This window comes from Diadema antillarum, unplaced genomic scaffold (genome assembly GCF_040938485.1).
Source record: "Diadema antillarum isolate AM-2024a unplaced genomic scaffold, OU_Dant_1.0 scf00000127, whole genome shotgun sequence".
Taxonomy (NCBI): domain Eukaryota; kingdom Metazoa; phylum Echinodermata; class Echinoidea; order Diadematoida; family Diadematidae; genus Diadema; species Diadema antillarum.
The window spans coordinates 2,207,502-2,233,770 of NW_027271016.1; the positions used below are offsets into that span (position 1 = coordinate 2,207,502).

General features: G+C 41.1%; 1 protein-coding gene across 1 annotated transcript; it reads right to left on the bottom strand.

Moving 5' to 3' along the window:
• Positions 1–25,307, bottom strand: LOC139720384 (AP-4 complex accessory subunit RUSC2-like). Its single transcript, XM_071631749.1, has 7 exons — positions 25,260–25,307; positions 23,657–23,831; positions 16,377–16,482; positions 13,944–13,990; positions 2,011–2,782; positions 1,333–1,506; positions 1–581 (listed from the first exon to the last, which is right to left on the bottom strand). Exons 1-7 carry the CDS (start codon positions 25,305–25,307, stop codon positions 410–412), a joined length of 1,494 nt encoding a protein of 497 aa, XP_071487850.1. The 3' UTR covers positions 1–409.
• Between the last annotated feature and the right edge of the window lie 962 nt (positions 25,308–26,269).

Below are 26,269 nucleotides of genomic sequence, written 5' to 3' on the forward strand. Positions count from 1 at the left end.
TATTTGCTTGTTTGTTTGCTCATTTGTTTATTTTCTCATGTGTTGTATTGCACTGAGTTTTCTTGACAACAGAACACTGATGACCCCTGCTGCCAGTCGATCTGTCCAAATTATCACATGTAAACAGGTCTACAACAAGTTAGTGCGCATGGCAGATTTGGTTTTCATATAGAGAGCTGTGTGACACACAAGCATTACATGAATTATAGATGGCTTGCAGTATTACATGGTTTAATATGCCACAGGCTTGCTCACGATTAAGACATGTGTACATTATCTTTTCTTCTTTTAGTTTCTGTTCGTCTGATGCGTGCTTCCTTGGTCGTGAAAACACTTGGTCATTATAATTATCATCATTCGTTTGAAAATTTGTATCGATCGGCGTCCGTGGGGATGGCCTCCAGTATTTTCACTCCATCCCCTGTACGTACTCGATGTGCACCAGCCCCGTCTCGTCGCCGCGGGAACAGAGCAGCCACTCGGGGTCGACCTGGTGGTTGACGGTGAGGACGTCGCCCTTGGAGAAGCAGAGTTCACCTTCTGTCATTGACACGTGGTGGCACAGTGCCTTGACGGGACTCCTGCGAACCAACAGCAGAAGGCGCAACACTGATCAACTAGACTGGAAATACTTTCTTCTCTTTCTCTGTACATTACAATGTTTTGTATAAAACTAGAAATAGTTTATGTAAATATCATTAACCCCTGACTTTCAGAAAGTAAAAAGAGTGAAAAATAGTGGAATAGGAGCATTGAAATATACTTGTGCATCTAAATAAGGTTAAAAATGTAGCAAAGAGGCTGTTGAAAACTGCTTTAGCCAATAGTAGCAAACCAGTGGAGTGAAATTGGGGGTCCGAGCTTTTAATCAAAGCAGAAACTTTGTCAGAGGCAAAATGGTTGAAAAGAAAAACAGATGTGTTTACACTCCTGGAAACATTTAGCCCTTTACCAACATTATGCAATAACAAAGATATTTATCTTTTTATAACATCTATTGCTTGAGCATCAATGAGTGAGGCCTGAGGTTTTGATTTTTTTTTCAAAATGTATATTCACAGCATGTACATACAAGTTTTGTTGTTAAAAATCACTGCATGAAATTGCTAGACAGCAAAAAAAAAAAAAAAAAATGTTTGTTTTTTCAAACTTGTCATATGATGTATCATGTACGTGTAGATATTATATTGCAGTGTTTACAGGAATTACAACATAACATTGAAAATAAAAATCATTACTGGCAGTCATCAGAAATATGGGGAAAATCCTTGTTTTTTTTTTTTTACAACAGTAAGAATCTGTAACACTCTCTGACTACACAGATGTACTCACCCTGGACTGGTCTTGGGGGAGGTTGGGGAGGCGCGGCTGGATCCGCTCTCTCCGTCTCCGCCCATCCTCGTCTGCTCCTCCAGGGCTGGGGTGGGAGGGGGCGTGCAGGGCACTGCCCTGGGCTCCGGCTGCTGGGGCTGGCTGGGCATCATCTGGTTCCACATCTTGGAGAAACTAGGGTGGGGCAGAGAGGCATCGGAAGTTGGAGGTAATTCTTAATGGGGTGTATGTGGGAATATAAAAGGATCTATATCACATTCCCAAAATCATAAAGTTGAAAAAGGGTAAAATATTTCTTTATATATCAAGAGTTGAAGGATGTCATTCTCACAGCAACCTTGTACAACACAAGTGTTACAGTACTTGATGAGGCTGAATCTAATGTCTCTTAAAGAATATAAAAACTACATTTATCAAGAATCATCATTAAATTCTTTTTTTTTTTTTTTGTTACACAGAAAAACCTAGAAATGGTACATGTTGCAAGGTCCTGTTCTAAATACAATAAAAATTTTTTTTTTTTTATTGTAAAGAAAAGAAGTCGTCTGTTGAGTGACTACAGGACGACTAACACTTGGACATTTTGCAACTACTGGTACTGAAGGGGGAAAAAAATATGATTAATGCTCTGTTACAGACTATGCAGCCACTTGAAATATGTGAGTTTGTGCCATTCACCTTGCTCCAAGTTTCCCCCATCCAGACGAGAAGGTGGAACTTGTTTCCTTCATTACGGGAGTCTGCTGCATATCGACACTCATACTCCTCTTGCTGCTACCCCACATGCTGTATCTGGGGTTTGACGATTGGACATTGCTCCCTCTCCGAACGGGCACCCTTTCTGGTTGCGTAGCAACGGATGAAGCAAACTCCTTGATCCATCCGAGCGACCACCTCGTCGACTGCGAGTTCTGGGCGGGCAGTTCGCGCTGGCCGCCACCGATCGCGTGCTCATCTCCCAAAACATTCTCTGCAGGGGTGCTGTTTGCTGTCCTCAACAGCCCTTCACTTGTAGCAGGCTGTTCTGAAGACTGTGGCCTCCCCACTGGAGAAACTTTGTGCGCGTTGCGCATCAATGTCATTGAGCTGTACATGCCCGTGTTCACCGGTCTGGCCGGGTTCGTCTCCTCTCGTCGGGTCGCCCTGCCGAATAAATGCACCGTGGGGAATCCACTGGGTGCGCTCCATCCCTCTGGTCTCGTGTCCGTAAGGCTACTGGTGTGGAGTGAGCTCAGGCTGGCCCCTCCGTGCTGTTCCACCAACTGCTGCTTCTCCCTCTGCCTCATGGCCTCGGCCTGGATGTAGCCATACTCGAAGCCGTGGTCGAGATTGAAGGGCAGCTCGGCCAGGGGCTGGACAGCCACCAGGAGGTCGCTGAAGAGCTGCTCGAAGGGGGCCGAGTTGCACAGAGACAGGAATGCAGTGGGTTCATACAGACGCCGGATGATATCTGTAACAGAGACACAAAAAAGACACACATTTTTCTGACTGCCAGCCTCAAATATGAAAAACTGGTGCAATAAAAATTAGACATCTAGTAGCCTCATATACATCACAACTACCAAAACTAGACATTTTCCACAAAATCAACAGTGAAGCATTTTGTGTCAGAACTTGCAACATTTGATAGATTTAGAACCTGATGGACTTCAGCTTGCATAATTGGTTCGAGGAGAAACAAATCAGAAGATTAAGTGTATTGGGATAAATGCATTGGTACACACACAAACAAGTTGGATAAGATGTGCATTCAATTGTGGTCAATGTCAAAAAGCATGCTCAGTTTGTGGAGTGATTCTGATGCACCCAGATGCTATGGGCAGGCTTCAGCATTGATTCCTGCTGTTTTTTGCCACAATGTGCACACACTACGGCACTACAAAGCAGGAGAAGAAGAAGAAGAAGAAGAAGAAGAAGAAGAAGAAGAAGAAGAAGAAGAAGAAGAAGAAGAAGAAGAATTAAGAAGAAGAAGAGGAAAACAAGGGAGAAGAAGAGCTACATGGCACACCCACTGATGGCAGAGGAAACAAAAGTCCACCTCTGAGGCAGCCAGGAACAGTGAATGTTGTCCCTTCTCCTGCTTTCACTCCAAATTTGGGCATGCGTGCGGCATCACTGCCATGGCTTCCGCCCAACGCTGGAGCGACTTTTCACCCTTCGATTATGTAAATATCACCACGCACACTGATTTTTTTTTTCCACCCTAACAAACCAACGGTGTAAAAGAGCATGAAAAGCATGAGTCAGAGATGGCTGTATCGAGAGAAGACATACACAGCGTACATGGGAAGGAAAATGCCATCATCATGTTACAATGCAGAAATGGAGAGATGGAGAGGTTTCCCAGTCCATTTATCAGGCAAATGTCATGTGATGATAACCTTGCCTTCACTTTATCTCCAGCACAAAACTAAACCACTATCTCAGTGCTGGTCTCCATGGAAACTTTAGAATGTTAATGCTCCATACTTCTGGTGATGTTCATCACACAAACAAAAGAAAAAAACAATAAAAAAAACCAACAAAACAAACACTGATGACCACATTGATGCAAAAAGGTGTTCAATATGCTGCTACACAAAAGCCTGAAAGTACATCTGCATTTTAGTACAGGGAGGAAAAAACAGAGGACATTTCCCTTTCCTGTGCTGTTCATGTTACTTAAGTTAAAGATCACCATTTGGTACAAATATTGTGTAGAAGGCCTCACTTGGCATTTTTGCTCAGAATATAAAGCTAGTTATAATGTCATCGCTGACGATTTTCATACCCGCCAATTGCCCATCTACATAACATTTGTGTCTAAATGTCAAACTATGAGGCATCATTTTCAATAAAGATACAAGAAGCCTTCCAACATTGAAGAAGGGTCATTCATCCCCTGGTGGTACACAATGTTTCACTTGAAGTGTGCATGTATACATTTGTATGAAGGATTTTGACTGAACTACCACAGCTCGATGTCTTTCATGCATGCTTACTACCGCGTTGCGGCAGAATAAAATGACCCTGCGGGATTCTATACATCCACAAAATAATCCAATTATCTGCCGGTGATAGAGAATGCCTGACACAGGCAGAAGAACTCTTTATACACTGTAGGATTAAAACTTCAATGTGGGAGGGTGCTGCTGCTGCTGTAAGGGACCTGCATTGTAGATGGACCTGACTATGCAATCAGGTCGTTCTCTCTGTGCATCGTGGCGGCCGCACGCGCGCAGCGAGTCAGTTTTATGAGCAAAGATTAGATGATCATTAAGCCCTGCCGGTGTCACACCAGGGTAGATGGCATTCGCAGGTGTCAGGAAATAAATTGATCTCAATAATCATGCCTTATAACTGACAATATTAGTCTGTGGTAGGGTCATCAGTTTCCATCAGAATTGTAATTTTCATAATGATATTCCATAGGCATTATAATTCACTTAAGAAGTTCTGGCTTGCTCTGCAAAGGCATTGGTGGTGGAAGAAGCAGCTCAGCAATATAAAACAACAGCACTGAAGAGGAAAAACAGTGAAAATACAAAATGTAACTGATGAGATTTTTAAATTGCACTGTGCAATTACCTTCATATGAAATTTAGGAAGGGGAAATTTCTCATGCTGTGTCTATTGTGTTCATTCGCACATATTCCAAAGACTCCAACCCCAAGTACCTTCTGATCTGGAGATTCTCTCGCCTGAAACTCCTAGTAAACGGGAGACTCAAACTTGATGTGTGTGAAGCGCGAAGTTCCTTCGGCGGCCGGGGTCCAGGGCCTGCTTAGGGGCCCTGGAAGCTCTAGGGTTCTGGATGCTCTCTCTTGCTATCTCAGGCTTATTTTTCAACATACGAGGACAGTAAGTAAGAAATCATTTCCAGCAGGAGACACAGAGCCAGGGCGGGAGAAATCAAATCTCAAGTGGGAGAACGGGAGATTTTGCAAAAATGGGCTTTTGGCGGGAACTCTCCCGTCGAAAGCGGGAGAGTTGGAGTCTCTGATATTCTGTTCAATTGCTCATTCCTATGTCGCTCATTTTGATTGTCAAACTACATCTTATTTGGCAAATGTATTAATTAATATGTGATTTTTTTTGTTCACTCATCTAAACATTCATGTAATCAAGTGTTCATGGCCTCATTCACATGTTCACCCATCTGTGTATCGATGTATCCACCCATCTATACATACTATTACTGATTTTCTTCTTCTCCCAAACTTAAGCTTTCAATCAATGCATCTATCAACCCATTCATCTAACCATCCATCCATCTCTCTACTAGTACTTCTATTCATTTTTTTCGATGTAGTCATCTATCAATATACTTGTATGTTGCAAATGTTGATTCATACTATAATTCATCAGGGCCATTGTATGAAAATACTGAACTGAGTTGTTAAGACTCATACAGAAAAAAAACAACATGTGCAGCACTCGTTCAGTGTGAAGACACCATATGCCATCATGGCAAGATGGAGGACGATCAGGTCAAGATCACATGAATGAAGCTTAATACTCTGAGCAAGTCTTTGAGGTACGGAGCATACATCGCTTGAACCACTCCTTATCGCGTTCCGACATCACGCACGAAAAGCGTATCTCCAAGACTTTTCCCATCAAAGGAAATCTATTTTGGGGAAAACCTCTCCTTGGGCGCAATTTTCCATCGTAGCAGAATACGATCATGAATCCACTGATGGCGGGAAATTAGACAAAAATAGCTTGCAATGCCTCATCAGCCCTACTCACTCACATGCTGGGATCTCAAGGATTATAGTATGTCCCCCACTTAAGGGTTTGGCATGGTGTTTTTGCAAAATATGCTATTGAACATATCAATGTATATATCGGGATGGGGGAGGGGGTAAGAATGGTGTACTATCTAGTAGTTGCCATTCCATGCATCAACAACAGCTTAGCGATACTGACAGCACCATTAAGATAACAACATTAGTCATCTGTCTGCCTATATAAACAAGATTCTGCTCAAGCATATCTATGTTTCAACTTCATACATTGTAAATACCACACAACTCAGCATACAATGAATAATTGTTGTGCTCCAAGTTTCCAAGACTGAAAAAGCAAAATGATAATACAAGCTGCCTTACTGCTGGAAATTTTGGTATTCATCAATACTATGATGACAACACTCCCCTACCCCCCCCCCCCCCAATTCATGGCACATCTAGTTTTAAAGGGTCTTACAATTACATACAGGTATAAACTTAAACAGTTTTCACAATGATACAAGAGTAACTGTTCAAACCATATTACATGATTTCATTATTTCTTTGAATGTTTTCTTCACATCAGGGGAAAACTGCTGGAAATTAGCTTTAGATTAAAATACAACATAACAGAACAACATAAAGACAAGGAGATCTGAATAGTTTCCCACTTGGAATGACTAACTTTTAACTTTTTTTTTTTTTAAATACACGACGGGAACACCTAAATTAGGCAGCCCAAGGTTGACCAATCAAAACCTGCTCTGCTCCACATCCCACAGATGGAAGCGATTCACTTCACACTGCTCAGGAAATGACAGCAGCAAAAATTTACGTATGGGGGGAAAAAATGTATAAAAATGGACAAATCACATGAACTACAACAAAAACAAAGAAAAAGAAAAAAGAAAGCACACCCCTTCCCAAGAGTTTGATCTCGTTCCTGATTACCAGACTAGAGTTGCTGAGAGAGAGAGAGAGAGAGAGAGAGAGAGGTTCTTGCAAGACTGGAAAGGTAAGCTTTCTCTATCTTCTCCCCCATCCCCCCTTTTTTTTTTGGGGGGGGGGGAGGGGGGAGGGGGGAGGGGGGGGGGAGAGGAGAGGGGAGATGGGTAGTTGGATTCAGCAGAGGTTCCAGGTATTTATGCAAAACATCCTACTGAAGACAGATGACTGACACAATATATTATACATGATTTTTTTTTTCCTTCTTCTGCTGGCTTATTATCATTTCTGTTTTTTTGGCACAAATTTATCTCCCAGGCATTACATCCTTAACCAGGTTAGTAGATGTTGACTGTCATGTGTTATGGCTGTCTTCACCTGAGCACTTCATTTATGCCATGAAGTATGCATAAAAGTTTGTTTATGTGCCATAAACACAATGCCATACAGTGTCTTTGCATAACCTGAAAAACAAAACACAAAAAGTTATGCTCTAATACAGATTTCCATGAATGATTAGGAGGGTTTTTTTTCTTATCATTATCATCATTAATACTGTTTTTGGGTTTGTTTTTTTTTTTTTTTTAGAGAGAGCTGGTGGCAAATCACCCTGTTGCCTCCTAAGACAGGATTTTGTCATAGATTTAATGCATTGCTCACCTGAGTCCCATTAAGCAATGGGATATTGTAGGATGCTTACAAATTATCCCACCTACCCCCAATGCACACTATCATCTGTACCTAACATGGGGCGGGAAAAGGGAAGGTATGAAACAAGAATAGTAGGAGGGGGTGAAAGAAGTTCATTAACACTGCCACTGATACAAAAAAAAAAATGAGAGAGAAAGAAATATGGCTCCTGCAGATGCCATTAAAAGATGGAAATAAATTGACAGTATGTATTTGGGATGACAAGGAGTTAATGAATAAACCTCTGAATGGGTTTGCTTGATGAAAATGCATCCAGTGGCTGCCTGGATACCATGGGGGCTTATCATTAAGGTCCCATCATCCGCAGTGTGATTTCCCGAGAGAGCAAGGGCCGAAATGAAACTTTCAGGTGTGACTGTACACCAGTGATATCACCAGACACTTAATCACCATCAAACTAACCCCCTTTTTTTCCCTTAGCACCATTATCCCAATCATCAATATGGGGGTAGCCCGTCTTCAGATATCTATTAAGAATCTGTCTCTTTAAACAAGTTTCACACCTCTCATGAAGATTCCTATGATCATGCCCCCCCCCCCCACACACACACACACATACACACACAAACATAATATTCAGAATACGAACAACTATGCAAATTTAGTTTTAGTCTATGATTCTAACTGTGTTTGTTCTTTGGTTCTTTGGCACTTTGGCACATGCACATGCTACAGCAGAGTATGCACTGTAGGAAAAATCATTAATATTAATGCTACTACATGTAACATTCACCAGAACAAAATTATTTGTGTAAACTGTCAAATCACTATTAAAGACAACACTTAACCAAGAGATAAAAGGAAGAAATTGTTGGAGGTATGTTGGTTTATTCAACCTGAGGTCTAGGATTCACTGAAGAAATTGTTCCCACAGAAATGAGTCAAGATTGAGACAGACCAGATCAGAATAGAAAGGGGCTTGTAACTGTGGAAAGTGATGCGTTCCACCGATATGCGAATGGAATAGTCTGGTCCAAGAGCCCACGGACATTGCTCCCACTGTGTCAGCTGCATATTACACAGCACCAGGAGGGTGGTTCCCGGATCTTGCGAGGGGTGTCATCTGACGTACCCCTGACAAGGTTCCGTTTACCCCTCCACTGAGGCAGAACTCGCCCCTCCGGAGGAGGAGGAGTGCAGGAGGACAGCCGATACGATGCCGAGTGATCGGTGCTACGTGAGAGATTAGCTGACAGATAAAAGCGGTTGATGATGCAAGGGTTTTTCAGGGTATGTTCCTCCTCTGCTCCCCCCCCCCCAGATTTGGGAATTTAAAATGAAAAGGATCATCAATGATCAGTTCTTCACTATGCAACTCCTGCAGGGTTTATTTGGAATTCGGAAAATGTCTACAATCATTTCAATATAGGACATTTCACTACACAATTTTCACAAATACATGTATGATAGCAAGGAGATCTAATTCGTGCTACATTTCAAGGACTCAATTAGGAAACTATTCAAATTTATGAGACTCATGATCAGTTCCTTAACAGAATAGCCGACTTGTCTGATAAAATTATCATGGGATAAAACAAGAATGATGGACAGCAGACAGTGCTTCACACCACCCTTCCTCCTTGCCGTAATCATATTTTAGATTTAAGAGCTAAAATTTTGGTTCCAATGCAATTTCATTTCAAGCCTATAAACATCAAACTTTCTGTGCTTCATTTAAACATATCTTCAAAGCAACCAATGCAGACAGCGTATCAAAACAGGAAAATCTGGACCATCCTCCCGGGATCCATGTTCTCAAACTTAATCACGACTTTGTGTGACAGGTTGCGGAAATGAAATTCTTGGCAATTGAGAAGATCTAAAAAGTTGTCCTTGTAAAAGCATGAAGATGCAAAGTAAAATGATTAGATCCTCAATTTTACTTGTCAAACCTAAAGGTGGACCATCAATCACTGCCTCTTCAACCAGCAAGTTTAGTTATTCTAAGAACATGCACACAGCCAAACCTGGGCAGTTCCTTTCTTCCTGCATCTATTTGGTTTGTTTGTTGATATTTCTCTTCTTCTTTTTTTTTTCTTTTTTTTTTTTTTTTGGTTATTGAAGGCAGCACATCCTACGTGTGCAAGAGAACGTTGTCTTGGATGCCTTCCAAATGGGTGACGATGCCCTCACCGTGTTTGCTGCAGTCTCCCTGTCACTTCTAATTAGCTACGCAGACTTGCTTTGCTACCTGAGACCTCCTTTTCTTGGCCGGGTCACAAGCAGGAGGAAGACATTAGTGAAGTGACAATATGAGCCATGACACTGAGGAACTCCATGGAAGAAGTGCAGTTGAAACCGATCCGTCCTTAAATTTTTCCTCACAAAGCTGGACATTTTTTTTCCCCATCTCTGCTAAGTCACATCTTTTTATCGTGCATGGTACAGGCATGCACAAACCAAATTTGTGAACACACTGCAATTCCTTTTAGAATAGAAGAATTCATTAATAATGATAATAATAATAATAATAATAATAATAATAATAATAATAATAATAATAATAATAATAATAATAATAATAATAATAATAATAGTAATAGTAATAGTAGTAGTAGTAGTAGTAATAATAATAATAATAATAATAATAATAATAATAATAATGATAATAAACAATTAGTGTTTATGTGATATTACTGGAATATGATTCAACCAGACTGGACTGAGACTAATATGCATCTTTTACACAACTTCAAGGGACCAGTTTATCTTGGAGATGTGAGGAGCAAGGGACACACAAAATGATGCAACCGATAATCATTTTTTGATTGTACCTCATCTCATGCTCGGGGATAGACAGAAACACATGAGTCAGAAATATTGCCCTTCCTTTTTGTCTGAAGTAAGTATACAAATGTCAACACAAGCCTCCCATTCATCACTATCACTTCTGCTGGCAGAGGTCCATGCAGAAACAGCCATCTATCTCCCCACTTCCTTTTTGCTTCACACCTCGGGATTTTACGTTTGGCAGCCATCTTTGACATATCCGAACACTCGCCGTTATACCAGCATTCTCGCTGTCGGAGAAAACAAAGCAAACTTTAAAAATAGCTAGCCCCCAACGACGATGCACGCGCTGCCCTCTCATCAACACAAGCCGACATCAGGCGGGGGACGAGGCAAACATGTTGCTGAAGTGCAGACCCAGCGGCACCTGCTCTGGAGCCACGGAGGAGACAGTCCATCCACTCGTCACACACTTTAAACAAAGCACTTGAAGCGGATCCTCACACGGATGTGTGAGTACCCCCCCCCCAATCCACCCAACCCGCCTTCTCCTCGCCCCACACATCACCATCAAAACATATTCCTGTTCCTGTATATCTGTGGTACAGTCTTCATTACTATAACAATGTATCTATAAGTTGTTTCACTTTTTTTTAATCTTTAACTGTATTGGAAACATATATCATTAAAAAGAAAACACACACACACACAACAACAACAACCAAGCAGACAAGAGTCTCCTAACTGCAGTTCAGTAAAGTATCTAGTTGCTATGCTGTAGAAATGTACCGGTACCTTATCATTATCAATATCACTAAATTGCACTTGTAAAAACAGAGACTTACACATATTTCTCTCAACAAAACATCCACTACAACAAAAACAATAATGATCTCAGCTGATCACTAAACCACTGAACAACAGAAAAATAAGTATTGTGTAGTGACTGTACACTGTACACTCAATAACATGTACATTAAAACTGCCATCAAGAAGTGAACATGGAAATGAAAGATGTGCTGACAGGAGCTAGTGCCTTTGTAATGTAACAGAACTGTGTCTAGTCTAGCTAAGAGCAGGGGCATTCAGGTTGTCTGCTTTTGCATTTTGATGCGTCAGATACGGTGTTTGTACATACGCTCATGCATACTGTATGACATCAGGCCTATTGATATTCACTCAATTTCCTTGAAACCCCCTCAACGTACAATTCTCCACTGCTTGGGAAAGATGGCAAAATGTTAATGTTGGTGCAGTCTCCACAAAGAATGCAAAAATCAATGTCTTCTCGTAGCAGCAGTTTTCTACGATAAGCATCATATGACAATAAGAAGATGTATTTTTTCCACCCACCAACAGGTGGCGCTCTTGACAATGTTCAGACAATGGTAGCATGCTCAAGGATGTACAAGTAGGCCTACACTCTCTGTGACTGCTGACTACAATGAATTGCAATGACAAAATGAAATGGCTGCACTGAACTTGAGACATTTCCTGACCTCATCATAACATCAACGACTGCCACAATACCGACTGGTTCAAAGACACTTTCTCTTTCCCTTTATGCTGTCCTGTCATCTCTGTTTATTTTTCCAGAAAGTGAAGTGATGACAATGAGAGATTACCCGCTAATCAGAATGTGGTATCAGGCTTAGTCTAGTCCTTCGTGGCAGACCCTGGTCCTTCCTGTTTGAGGCTGATGAAGTGTGTTTTGCACATCCACTTTTTAACTTTTTAACATTTATAGAAGATCTTCTTCCATGATCACTGATGGACAGCTGACATTGTCCACACTCTGAAAGTTTAAAGATGTAAAGTACTTTATACTCTTTTTTATACATTTTATTTCATTTATTTATTTATTGACACCAGGTCCTTCTGGAGTTTGACACAGCAAGAATTCATGTTTTGGTCCCACTAACATCAGCGCCATATACTGTAAAAGCGGTTTCTTTCGCGTACAGAAACTTTCGCGGTTTCCATCGGTGCCGACTTTTTCGCGTGTGTTTAAATTCGCGGTTGGTAATGATAGCTTTGTAACAAGCCACGAGTTCAAAACATTTTCGCGTGATGTTAAATTCGCGGTTCAACCTCAAAGCGCGAAAAGCGCGAATATAAAACCACCGCGAAAGAAACCACTTATACAGTATGTGATATCAATAGCAGTTTGAACTCAGTGGTGTGAGAATGGTTAAACACACTATCAAGGTGAGAGTGCTCAGGTACCAGAAGAGTTTTATTTCATGTTACGTGTAAACTAATCCTACTCCATATATACCATTGGTCCATGAGTCCTGGATGCCTTGACTACGTTCACCTCACACCCCTCCCAACCCATCACCTCCCCTCCTCCCCCACCCTCAAACATGGTGAGTCACGTAACGTAGGAAAAGACCAAAGTCAGGATATTCATGTGAAAGTTATGCGGTTCATCTGTCAACGTGCATCAACCACGCACATGTTCAAAAACCTGCTATCGATCAGATTAGTGTATCGCAGCATGTGTTGCTGGTATCTTGTGACTCACACTTCCCGCAAGCCATAATGTTGCACAATGATCGAGAGAAGTAGCGGGAACATTTGTCAGGTTTATCGTCTGCACGGCCCGCTACAATAGGCTTGAATTCTCAAGGACAAACAGCCGCAAGGGAGTCGAACTGTCCCTGCCGCCTAGTACGAGGGACTTGAAATAATCCTACGTCACAGCCAGGCCGACAAACGTGCACAAAGTCACAGAATCTCAAACTCACTGGATATCACTTGCTCCATCCAAGTTCAAAAACGACAGAAAAGAAATAAATTAAAAGGCTTTTCAAATCTTAACATCACAGCAAAGAACAACAGAATGCAAAAAAAAAAAAACCAGACAAACACACAAACACACAAACTTTAAACTCCAGAGCATGTCATCTACTCTTGACCTTCCATTTTACTGCATTTAACCCTCATTCTCATTAACCTGTTGAGGACTAGCAAATTTTCCTAGGACACGCTCTTCCCATAGATACCTACCAAAGAATGCTTATATGACTAGTCTTCAACAGGTTAATCATCAAGTCCACTGGTGTGCTTCTTTCTACACCGACTGGCACAGCTTATACCTGAAGCCAGCTGTCAATGACTAGGGGGGAGGGACTACTTGATCCTCTCATCATTGAAATGGTATACTGCTTCTTGGGCAACTTTGTTAAAACTGAGTGGATTTTTGTTGCACTTCCACTACTACAAAGTTTGAGGGGTCCTGACCAATGCTGACGAAATAGCTAGACAGTTCTTCAAAGGCCATTAAACACAGGGGCACATGCAGAGAGGATAATGTAGCACCAACACAAAAATTTTGACAGGTAGGGATGATTACTGATCATTTCATTAATTATTTTCTTTTTCATTTTAGCTGAAAAAGACTGTATTTGATGAGGTATTTGGAAGCATAGAGTTCAGTCCCCATTTGTACCACTCTATTTTCTTGGGGTTAGGAACACACATATACGTCAATAGGGGATTCATACCAACCTGGATGTGTTTTGATGTGCTCTAGCCACGTCTCCACGCAACGGATGCTGCAGGAGAAGGAGATAAAGATACAACAAGAAATCATAAATATTATATCAAAATATGGATACACATTATCACCATGTCCCATTTGTAACAAACAAGTGATAAATATGACTGCCACTGCAGTGCTTCAAAAACAGCAAATTGCAAAACTGAAACAAATCAACCAACAACAAAGTAAGCATATCAGTGCATAGGAGACATTTGATTATCATCCCCCTGCCCCCCCCCCCCAAAAAAAAATCCACAACTTCCCAATTAACTCCATCACTGCCATGACTAAACTGAACTGCACAAGATGTCAGTGGCATGGCAAAGCAATGGCAATGTGAGGGTTACTTGTCTGTAGTAAACATGAGCTACACGTGTGATACAGAGGGCTTTGACTCAGAATATTTGGCTGGTTCTGTTTGTTACTTTTCTCACTGGCTGATAAGAAGGTACCTTGAGTTGAACCCAAACAGGAAATGCCTATCGAGTGGGGAAAAAAAAAAGCCAGCCAAAAAAATGAGGTGGCGTGCGGAGGATTAAAGGTAAAATTTCATTGACAGCCATTTTGGAGATTATGGAATGTAATTTCGGTTCATTAGATAGTCATTCATCTCCTGAGAACAGATGGTTTGTAGGTGAGTGGCTTTGGGGGGAAAACACGTCTGCACTGCAATGGGCTGTATTTTGAATGTTCAACAGAGCCTGCCCTAAGTAATTTATAATTTGCGCAAATAAAATGTCGGGAATTTTTTTTTCCCTTGCTGGAATGCTTCTAAATCACACAATAAGAGAAAGGAATACATTACTATACCTCTTCACATGCCAGCACACAGTAAGTATACAGAAACAAGAGTACATACATATATTTGGTCACACAAATAAATACATCAAAGAGATTTTTCATAATCTGTTATAGGAATGTATGATAGGAGTATGGACCAAACCACGAAGGTCCATGGGAGTACCCTTTGAAAAGATCACGTTATGTTGAACATCTTGCGCCACATGGGCCGCCTACACATGATTCATTCATATGGCGAGTGGGTCTAGCGTTGACAGACAGGTTACCACTTGCACAATGTGGACTACGTGACACTTGGCACGATTCCACTCACATTATCACTCAGAATTTAAAGCGCACAATACTATAAGGATGGGTCCAGGCACAAAACAATGCACAAATTGAAATATTTAGACCTTTCCTCTCTTTATTCCTAAACAATATAACCACTCCATCCAAAATATGGAACAAATATAGCACCTGCCATTTCAGGCTCTCAATGTCATTTTCATTGTTGAATAACTGTGAAGTGAAGAAGCGATTATGGAAATTCAATAAAAAGGAACAACTGGCGATGAACATAAAAGACCCTACACAGCACTGCTGTTCCTAGATATTGATTCTGTAACAATGATCATGTCCAAAGAATGGGGGAAACAGAAATGTAACAAATGCTTATCTATTAGTGCCCAGAAATCAACTCACTGGCTCAAGAGAATCAATCAACTGGCTACATCAAAATGACCCTGAAAAGTTTCTCTAACTTGTGATGGCACTGTGCATGGATTCAAGGACTTAGTATGAAATGTTGATTCACAAGTCTTTATGGTCCCCCCCCCCCCCAAATGTGCAGGGGATTATAAAGTCTTCTTGCCATCCGTATCAGCACTTCCAATGCCTTTGGCATCAACAAAGATTATGCTGGTTCTAAATATATATTCATACTTGTCACATGGCACGAAGAAAACACACATGATAACATGAGGACGCATTGAGAAAAGACATTGAGCATAAAGCTACGACTGCTTGACTGGTAAATCCTAGAACAGAAAGCAGGAAAAGAATGACAGTTGCGCCACATTGACATCACACCCTCTTTCCATTTACATCCCCGGTCATAAAGATTGGAAAGGAATTAGAGCGGCTTCACATTTCTGAAGACTCTTCAACAGTTGAGTAAGTGTCAGTAACAATAAGTGGCAGGTGAAAGGGCTGAAGTGATTTTAATTCAGCATTTCAATTTGACATCTGACCAATTACACATGTACGCAGAGCAAAAGGAGGCTAAAAAACACACAAATACATCACATTCCTGTTCAGCAGAAATTTCCTTCTGCATAGTTTACTGTGAAGATATTTTGTTCATTTCAATTTCTCTGAAGATGAATGATAACATAGATGCACCAAGTCAAACTCGCTTTGGCAACCACATCAATGATTTGGACTCCTCTTAGAGCAGTTCACATGGAGTTCAATCTGTTATGTAATAAAGACCACTTCTTGGCAAAGGCCACCTTTCTAGCCCTGTCTAATTAGTGGTCACGATTGAATGTAAAAATCCTTTCTGTTTCAAATTCAGTGATCATGACAGCAGCCAGTCACTAAGCATGTATACTCACTTGAGCAGGCCAAGGAAGAAAGCGTGCGTTCTTAGCTTGCTGTCCTTCAGTCGTATATCTCGGGAGATCGTGGAGGCCAGTTCGTGAAGTATCCTCGTGCCGGGGCCTGTTACCAGAAAGACAAAGAAACAAAACAGAAAAAAATTACAACAGATTACTAATATTCATGTTTAAAAACAGAGAGCCTTGGTGACTTGATGCAGTAGGAATGCAAGTTATGCAGTTTGATCAGGCAAACTTTTGCGAATACAAAATTCCTTGCATGGAGCATACCAAATGCTATTACACTCAGCAGTCATATTATGAAAATTTCTCCAGAGAAGGTTTAGAAGTGGATTATGAAATGTGCTTGTTTTCATCTTCTATGGTGCAAGAGATAGGGTAAGACTAAAAGTAATTAACTGATGATGGAATAGATCATGCTGAGAGCAAGGAGGGAGGAGTGATATCAATATCAAACATCATCTTTTCCCCCCATATGCTCCAAAGTGATTACTACCAAAAACACACACACACACACTGTGGAATTTTGTATTACTGTTGGAGGCAGATGGTGGAAGGCAGGCTGTGTTGTTAGGAAGGTGCTACAGAAGCTCAAAGTAAAGAGATCGAGACATCCACTCCCCTGCACCACCGGCTGGTGCTGTCAGCCGAGCGCTGCCGAGATGGCGCAGATGCATAATGCAGCGGCAAGAATTCATTACGACATGCAACAATGCACAGCCTGAGACAGAAAATGTTATCCACAAGTACGGGAGTGACATGACCAGAGACAACAGGAGAGAAAGAGAGGGTGGGGGGGGGGGGGTGAGGAGGAAAGCAATTAGACGAGGGAAAGAAAATTAGAGAGCACTTAAAGAAACATCATGGTAGACAGAAACAAAACTTGGTGAAAGTTTGAGTCTGCAGTCGATGCGGAACAGTGAAAGAGAGAGGATCTAAAATTAAGATTGCAGTAATATATTTATTAACATAATAAAAGACAGTAAAGCATTATGTTTGTACATAATGTAATGTATGTCCAATTTCTCTCTCTATTCATAATTCTGGAATGAATAAGAAAGAGTTAAAGAAAGAGGATCTAAGATCAAAATTGAAGTAATATATTTATCAGCATATGACTGGGTAAAGTATTATGTTTGCACATAATGTACTGTATGTCCAATTTCTCTCTATTCATGATGCCCTGATAAGAAGTAATGTTACTATTTCTACAACGCTGTTTACCACTAGTTGTGACCACCTTGTACGCATAATACACCCTCAAAAAAGAACAAGAAATAGAAGAGAGGAGTCTTACACCAATAATTAAAACAACAGCAACCCATTCAAATTTGATTTACGTCATGTGTAACCCATGCAGGAGTACTACCTGCCCACAACATATGGCAGAGAGGTTTTATATGGCCTCAAGGCAGCAACGAAATAGGTGGATGGTTGAAACATATACCTTACCGACCACCTTTCTCTCATCTCTGCCTGCTCCTGCTTATTTATGTGGCAATCTCCCCCCCCCCCCCCCCCCCCCGCCTTCACGAACATGTGTTAAACTCATGCAGCCAAGCGCGTATCCCAACGTCATACGAGCGAACACCGTGACTGCTCGCCCCATCTCCAGGAATGCGTGTGTCTTTGCCAATCGTCACACGGGTCACTGCGCATCGCAATAATACCACCTACGGGAGGAACGGGGCTCATAATTTATGCCGTATCCCAGCTCCATAAAGTCTGTTGTTTATCGATGCATCGGTGTGATGGTATAATGACTTAGCCACCTCATATATTACCCTTAAAAGTATTTGGGCTCAATTCAAGACTATAATGAAAAAAAGGGCTGACAATTAACAGTCACAAAGTTGTGGGACGAGGGATCTTGCACCGTGTATACAAATATGATAGAGGAGTACCATTGTGCTTTTATGCCCTTTCCAAAGTGCACTGCAACATAGTTTTCTTTGTAAAGATTTATGCAAAAGCATGTGCAGTGGTTTTGATGCCATTTTTTACATGCACAAAGGATCCATAAGCTTGATTAGCACTGAATAAGACAGAAGCACTATAACTTCCCAAACTCCCCAAACCATTCAAGATGAACTAGGTTTCTAGACGCTAGCCTTTGAATGCCATTGGGTACCTACAGTACTTCTCTAACCATATACATTACAAAATAGCAAAAGAAAAAAGAGTGAAGTATGAATTTACGAGTCATTTCATCATATGACATCTCTTCTAAAAAGCAGATTTATGAAATGACATTTGGATATCTTTTTCTCCATCACATGCCAAAATAGAACATGGTCTTGTGTGGAGAATTAGCATTTGATGTCAAATGAGGCAGTAATTTTACATCACATATGCCAAAATTAATATGTGAGTTATGACCAAACTGTCTTGTTTTGGAGAGAGAGAGAGAGAAAGAGAGAGAGAAGAAGAAAATCCGAAATGGTAATCACTGAGAGAACGTAATGAGATTTGGCTTTGACCATGCAAATTGGATAACCTAAATAGATGAATGGGATTTTTATGCAGCCTAAACATATTTCTGGATTATCCTCCAAATGATGCTGCCATGATTTTCCAGTCTGATAAATTTCAATGAGATTTACCCCCTGTAATACAGGTATGAACACACAGACATACACACAAAAATAGTCATTTTCCTCGATGTTCTCATTATTATTGCAATTCGGTCAGTGACTCCTGTTGTCCCCGTCAAACCTAATTAATCAAGTTCAATTCATTCCTGGGCTCCTCAAGGAGCAGCCATCCACACAAATTAGTTTACAGCTAGATCTAATTTCAGCAAAAGTACTCAGCAAACCACTGATGACAAAACCACCTAAAAAGGCAGGTTATCATTGTGACTGGGACTCCTGCTGTAGACTACCCCTCCCCCTTACTCTTCTGGTTTAACAGGTCATTATTAAGACGTTTTAATACTTTGATTTCCAGTTTTTGAATCATCAAAGCCGTCAATTATGAGGAAATTTGTGTTAAATCTACCCTTTAATTATGCAAGCATTATCCCTTCCATAAATATTGATATGATACCAGATTTGGTCATTGTTTGGAATGATACAACCTGCAGTGTTTTCATATCTTCCATAGACAAGGATCTTTAGTGTGTAATTCCCTCATTGATTTATTTTGCTTTGTTTGCTACTCACTAATAGCAAAATTTAAGTGCCTGGAATATAGCAGTATTCCAATAATCTGCCTGAACAATTAAAATTGAGACTGAGGCAAAAGGAGCAACTGGGAGGAGGCCAGTTGTACATCCAGCTGTGAAGATAGTTACGAGGAAACCTGATGCACCCGAGGCGTACTTGTTGTCAACTTGCCTCAAAATGACGCCATAAAATTGGGGCAAATTTGCGGCCGACCCGTGCCGGCGACGCGGGGAGCAGAGAAACCAGCACACAGTTGCGTTTTGTCTCTTGTTGTCATTTGCGAAGCGGAGGGATCTAGACCTCGCGTGAGAAGGGGAGTCGTGTTACAGGTTGCGACAGAACGGCGACAAGTGGGGAATCCACTGGCTATTTGGACAGGACTGCCGCCGCATTGTCTGCAATGTCCAGTCTTGCCCAGATCGAATTTGGCCACTCGAGGGAGCAGTCCGGCACATGAGAGGCCGACTCTTCTTTGACTTGGCGAGGATGCGGTAACTAGCCACACTGGCCCTCCTGCCTCCCCCCCCCTCGTCTTCCGAAATCTCTCACTCCGTCCGACGTGCTCACGACCGCGGATATGCGTCTGCCCCCAACTGGAGCCAGCCTGCCTGACCGTGCTGTGCATGCATAATGGATGAACCTCCAACTACAGTTGTACCTGCTTCATTCTGCATGGCAAGCAGAGAATAAGGAGTGTGTGTATCTGTGTGTGCGTGTGTGTGTGTGTGTTCGTGTGTGTGTGTGTGTGTGCGGGGGAGGGGGGGTTGAGAGGATCTACAGAAAGGTAGAGACAAGCATATTTGCACAGCTCTAAACAATACAAAGGCAGATGACCATGCTACAACAGAGACAAAGTCAACATCATTTACAGCAATACACAGATCTTCACAAATCTCTCGCCTGAGATCCTCCTCTTCAAAACTGGCCGAGCCAATTTACGTCAACATATGAAAGACAATCGCCCACTGCTTTTCTTGGCATCGAATCCTTTTCTTTCAAGAAATGGCCATCAGTGAAAAGAACGCAAGGCCATTGACCCAACAGAGTGCAACGCAAACCACATTGGTGCTCCTCTTTTCATTTTCCATACTTTAAGACAAAAATAGATATGAGCAAACACGGATTGCACGCAGTTTATTCATCCTTGAATTAGCAATGTGCGCGCATCTCAAGAAGTGGCCATGGAAATATAGAGAGAGCTCTCCAGAGAAAAACAAGGCACTGAAGTTCTTTGCCCATTCTTTCTTTCCTTGATTTTGCAGATTAAAGGCTCGTCAAGAATTCACCAGGCACAAGGCAAACACACATGCGCAGACTTCTTGAACTGGTATCAATTTTTGTCAGATGAATTAACGGTAATGACTTTGACAGGAAAAATGGGCCATTAAACCATTGAAGGCAAGCTGCTTTTTACATTGGCTCACAGATGCTATCAAATTCCCAGGTAATTCTGTCCACAGAGTTTTACAATCTGTGGCATATCATGTTCAATGAGAAAATTGAATGTGTGGGCATTTGGGTAAAAAATTCATGTGGGGCTTCAACTTAAAGAGTAAAAATAAGGGGTACAGAATTATGACCCAAATTGTGAATACTTTTTTTGTAGTAATGTCTCTGTTCACATCGCAGATCAGAGTAGTACTACTTATCAGCTTGGGCCTGAAATGTTGGAAACTAGTAGCTCCTGTCACCATCCCTGCCGGTCAATGACACATGTTAGGCAAAGAACGCCCTCTATTGCAGGAATGACAGTCAACACAAAGACCATTATCCAGATGTCACATCACCGAGAGTGACATATTATTTGGTAAATATCCTCGGGTGCATGCCATGTCCTCGTTTCTTGTCCTTCGTCGGTCGTCAATCGTCATATGCCATGGGAGAATGACAACTTTACGCTCTGCTACATCATGACACAATATCTTCCTACAATCTGGATCTCCTCTGAAACTCATCAAAGTCCTTCCGATCCTAGGAAAGCAAGATAACAATGCCAGATGACTTCAACAAGGATTTTCCCCAGCTGGTGGTTGTAAACACTCCAACGAAACACAGGCAGCATCTCATAGAAAGGCATCACTTTTTCCGTGTAGCGGTACTTACTCTTTCATCAGAAAGTTGATGTCAGTGTAAAAATGACGGAATCATATTCTTACACTGATGCTTCTAGATCTGATGCCTTTACTGCACAACATGTATACAGACTGCAGTATATACTATGATTTGTTGACAGCCATTCATCCCCCCCCCCCATCATTATTAGTCTTCTATTCGTTCAGTGAATCTCTATGTTGCACTTTATTAATGTCTTGTATGGTTTCATCTCGTTGGAGGAAAAACTTAACTGTCTTTGGTGGTCTCACTCTGTTGACTACCATGTCAGCTACATGTATCTTGCCCCAAGAAAATGAGTCATGTGTCTTTTTCTTTAACGTTATGCATCACATCTCAAAAAGGCAGCATTGGGTATATGAGATGCAATTTATTAGGAAAATAATATAATCCAGTATATATGAATATCTAGAAACAGCAAGAAATATGTGGCAGACTTGCAAGTTATACCCATCGTGTTGTTGTTGTCATTGCTGTTGTTGTTGTTGTTTTAATTTGCTGTGTTCCTACACACATTATTGTAACAAGGAAGCCACATAAAGGCCTTTTTTTGTGCACCAATCGTACGTATGGGAGGAGGAACAGTGATCTAATACATGTAGATGTGACATCCTGACAAGTTTTGCAGCAACGAAACAAACTGTACCTCGATCCCTCAGTAGCTCACTCCCTCCATACTGTCATTCATGACTCAAACTGACATACGAAAATCATTCTAAGCATGCCAAAAGCAACACAAGAATACCCCCCTCCCCCCCCCCCCCCCAGAAAAAAAAATAAAAGTAATATGCTGAGTGTGATTGAAGGGAAATCATAGGGTATGAATGACAGGAAAGCACTAGGATAAAACTGTCTTTCATGACCTTCTTTGTAGTTGACAGGAAGAGCAAAGGTCATGTTAGTCTCACATCAACCCCCCCCCCCATGACATCATAGATATACTTGAAGAACATGGAAGAAATGGCATGAAGAGCAATCCAGAGCTGTTCACACACAACAAAAAATCTACATAAATCCCTCTGAAAAGGAGTTAAGGACATGCAAGTTTTCAGTAGACATTTATTTTGCTTCTACTGAGATACTTTGTACAGAAAGCACCTGGGATGTCAAACATATTAAAATTGACATGACTGTTATGAAGAGATATATATATCTCTTGCTTCTTCATAGAAAGAAATTAAAGTTAGTACTTATCATTTTCTAGAGAAAGAGTGATATTAACCCTCTGCATGCCAGGTTTATTTCATATCCACAAGTACATTGTACCTGCATGAAATTTTGTGCACATTTGACTCATTTGCACAGAAATGGTTAACATGATTACTGGCCAATTTACTTTGTTACAGATCCCAAACAGACTTACACGTGGCCTTCAAAAAACACAGCACACCATCTTGGTAAAGGAGATAGCGCTCTTGGCATGTTGAAAAAAAAAAACACTTTTGGGAAGCAAACATCCTGTTTTCGGATGCATAGGAAGACCTACCAGTTGAAGAAGGCCAGAGTAGGGAAAATTAACTTTTCATGGATAAACCCTGAGTTTCTCTTCACACACATATACTTAAAGATGTATATAACTCTTTTTAAGATGTCAAAGAAGGATTGACTGAAATCTCTGACATGAAGATTTTTTTTGTGTGCATATTTTTTTCTGTAAATTTTATGAATATTGGAAAATTGTCACAAGGAAAATTGCAGTTGTCTGTGCACTATTGCCACATGAAACATTATTTAATCGCCCTGCATAAATTAGATTCTACCCACTCTTTTCTCAGGTATGGTAATGTGGGCCAGCCTGTTTTATTGGGTTTTCACCTGCTCTTTATGAGGATGAGAAGTGGGCTTTTCAGTGTACAGGAGGCGTGACTTTCTCACACATGGGACCCCCATGTTTGCCTCTCACTGGAGTGTACGGCATCCTTTACACACACAACACATTGCTTAGCTGGGCTCACTTGGACTCCTGATCGCACAGGGAGCAGATCGAGATATACCTACCGATCTGTGTTGTGGCCTCTACCGTGGTCCACGTGGTGTTTCTGATGCGGCCCACCAGCAGGCTGTTGCTATGGGGACGGAGACCGTCCTGGAGGATCCTCAGGAGGGCGGGGCACAGGTAGTGGAGGGCGAGATGGCCGACATCCGGCGTCTTCCAGGAATCACCCAGGAAAACCTGCACAGGAAGAGAGAGATTATGTGAAATGGTTAAAACTCGCTTGGCTGTGTTCCTTGATATTCATCTGAACTGGTACAAGTGTCTGAAAATTATCATTCAATGAATAAGAGTCACACAATCTCACAAGTTCTTATTGTGTTGCAATGGCCATATATATAATGGACTATCACATCGTTACACCCAAAACGGTTCTACTTCATTATTTTGGCCAACAAAATATACTCACAAAGTTACCGTAAAGTGCATGGACACAGTCATACAGGGTTTGAGAATCTGAAAAACAAGTACACTCCTGATAACTGTAAAAGTGGAAACTTTCGGGGTGTTGAAATTTTCGCGCATTTCGCGCAACCAGAAACTAGTGAGAAAATAAAAGCACATGAATATTTTTGCTTGCCATACCTTCCAGAAAGTAAAAAAAGAAATATACCTAAAGCAGAAAAGAAGAAAAAGAGAGAAAGAAAGAAGGGGGATGTGCACAAACATGGGAATAAGAGAAAGGAAGAAGGAAGGAAAATAAAACAGAAGAGGGAAGCAGAGGCCGTGACAGTAAATGTACGAGGAAAAACGAGAGGAAAAGAGGAAGAGAGGGAGATGGAAATCGAAAAAAAAAACTGCAGAAGTGAGTATTCAAGGGAGGGATATATATCCCATATATATATATATATATATATATATATACATATACGTGTATAGATATATACATATATATATATATATATATATATATATATATATATATATATATATATATATATATATATAGAGGGAGGGAGAAATACAGAAAGAGGGAGATAGTAAAAGGAGAAGAGGGAGGGGAGAGAAAGAGAAAGGAGAGATATTCAAAGTGTGCATACACTGTACATCTGTATCTGTGAGGAGAGCAGGGAAGGAGAGCAGTCTCCATAAACCTTGCCGGAACTCTGTAATTTGCGATCCCCGCCTGATTAGGGGTGGATCTAAATTCCTGTCAGCAGACCTGCTCACTTTACAGCCCATCCAGCGCAGATCTTGCCCCGTTATTCAAAGGTAGTTAACACGTCAACATGAACATGTCTTTCATCGAGACCTGATACGAAAAGCCAGAGTATCAAAATACCTACGTGCAGTTGCATTTTTCCTTGGTCTTACTTAAGACTTTGGTTGTACTCGATGGGTTTTAATCCAACTTATTTTTCTCAAAGTCATGCGAAAACAAAGTCAATAACTGTAATGTTCTTAAATTTGACTGTAATTTTCCCAGGTCTCTCTAGATCTACTTCTGGAATTAAAGGCTAATCACACTTAATTACTCACGGCGCAATTACTGGGTTTGTATGTCCATCTTGAGAAGAGAAAAAAAAAATCCCCAAAGGGGAAAATATATTCTTACATTGACTTAGAGTCATGTAGCCCCCTGAGGCATGTAGTGGTAATACATGCGACCTTTTCCCCGTAGTCATTTGCTGGGATTTTTCGCTCCAGCTGCGGCATCCTACATTATAAGGGCTTACATGCAGGAAGTTATGATATATATTAGTATGGTGGGCCCCCTTCGTACCGTGTTTGACCCTGCACCGTAAGATGTAAGCTGTATGTATTGTGGCAGTCCAGAAATATGTGGGTCGGAATGCCTCAAATCACATGAAAAACTTAATCGGTAGCCCTACTCTCTGGTTCTTCCTCTCCTTTGGTTTTAGGCAGAAATTAAGATGGCTGTGTTCCTGTTTTGAACATTACAAAAGCTTTTGTATCAATGTGCCCTGAGAACATCACTAAATTGGTAGATAGCATTCCATACGAATTCGTCAAATAAGTTTCTGAGGGCATTATATGACAAAAGGTATAATGAAATACCTGTGGCTCAGTTGTTTGAAAATTTCTTTAATTTGCTCTTTTTCTTGCTTGTTTTTTCTCTTACTTTTTTCCCCTGCTTCATAATCTATTTGGGAGTTTGACTTTGACTGAAGTGCAGATAAGGATTTAAATATTAACTGATAATACTTCAGTACAATTCCAATGCACACAGAAAATGTGTAGCGGAAAAAAAAAACCCCAACACAACATACAAACCAAAAACAAAAGCTGTACACACACATTCAGAGTGCTATAATCAACTGTATCTGATGCATTTTAGCAATGATCAACATTGACTCCATTCAATTGCGTAGATATTCATCCTGACTTAACTGGCTTCTGTGTTGAAGTCAGTTTGTTTAGTCCTACCCTGCATTTCGAATTGGAGAAACGCTACCCCCTTCAAAACGGAAGGGATGGCGAGATATCTTTCACAATTTTTTCCAATCTGCGAGCAGTTCAGAAAAATAATTCACCAAAAATGGGCCCCTGTCCAGTGGTATTACGGTGGGAACTGATCAACAAGAATGGATGGAGCGCACACCGAACGCAATTCTGGCTCTGCGAGCATCGATATGAGCTGACAAGGCCATACACTG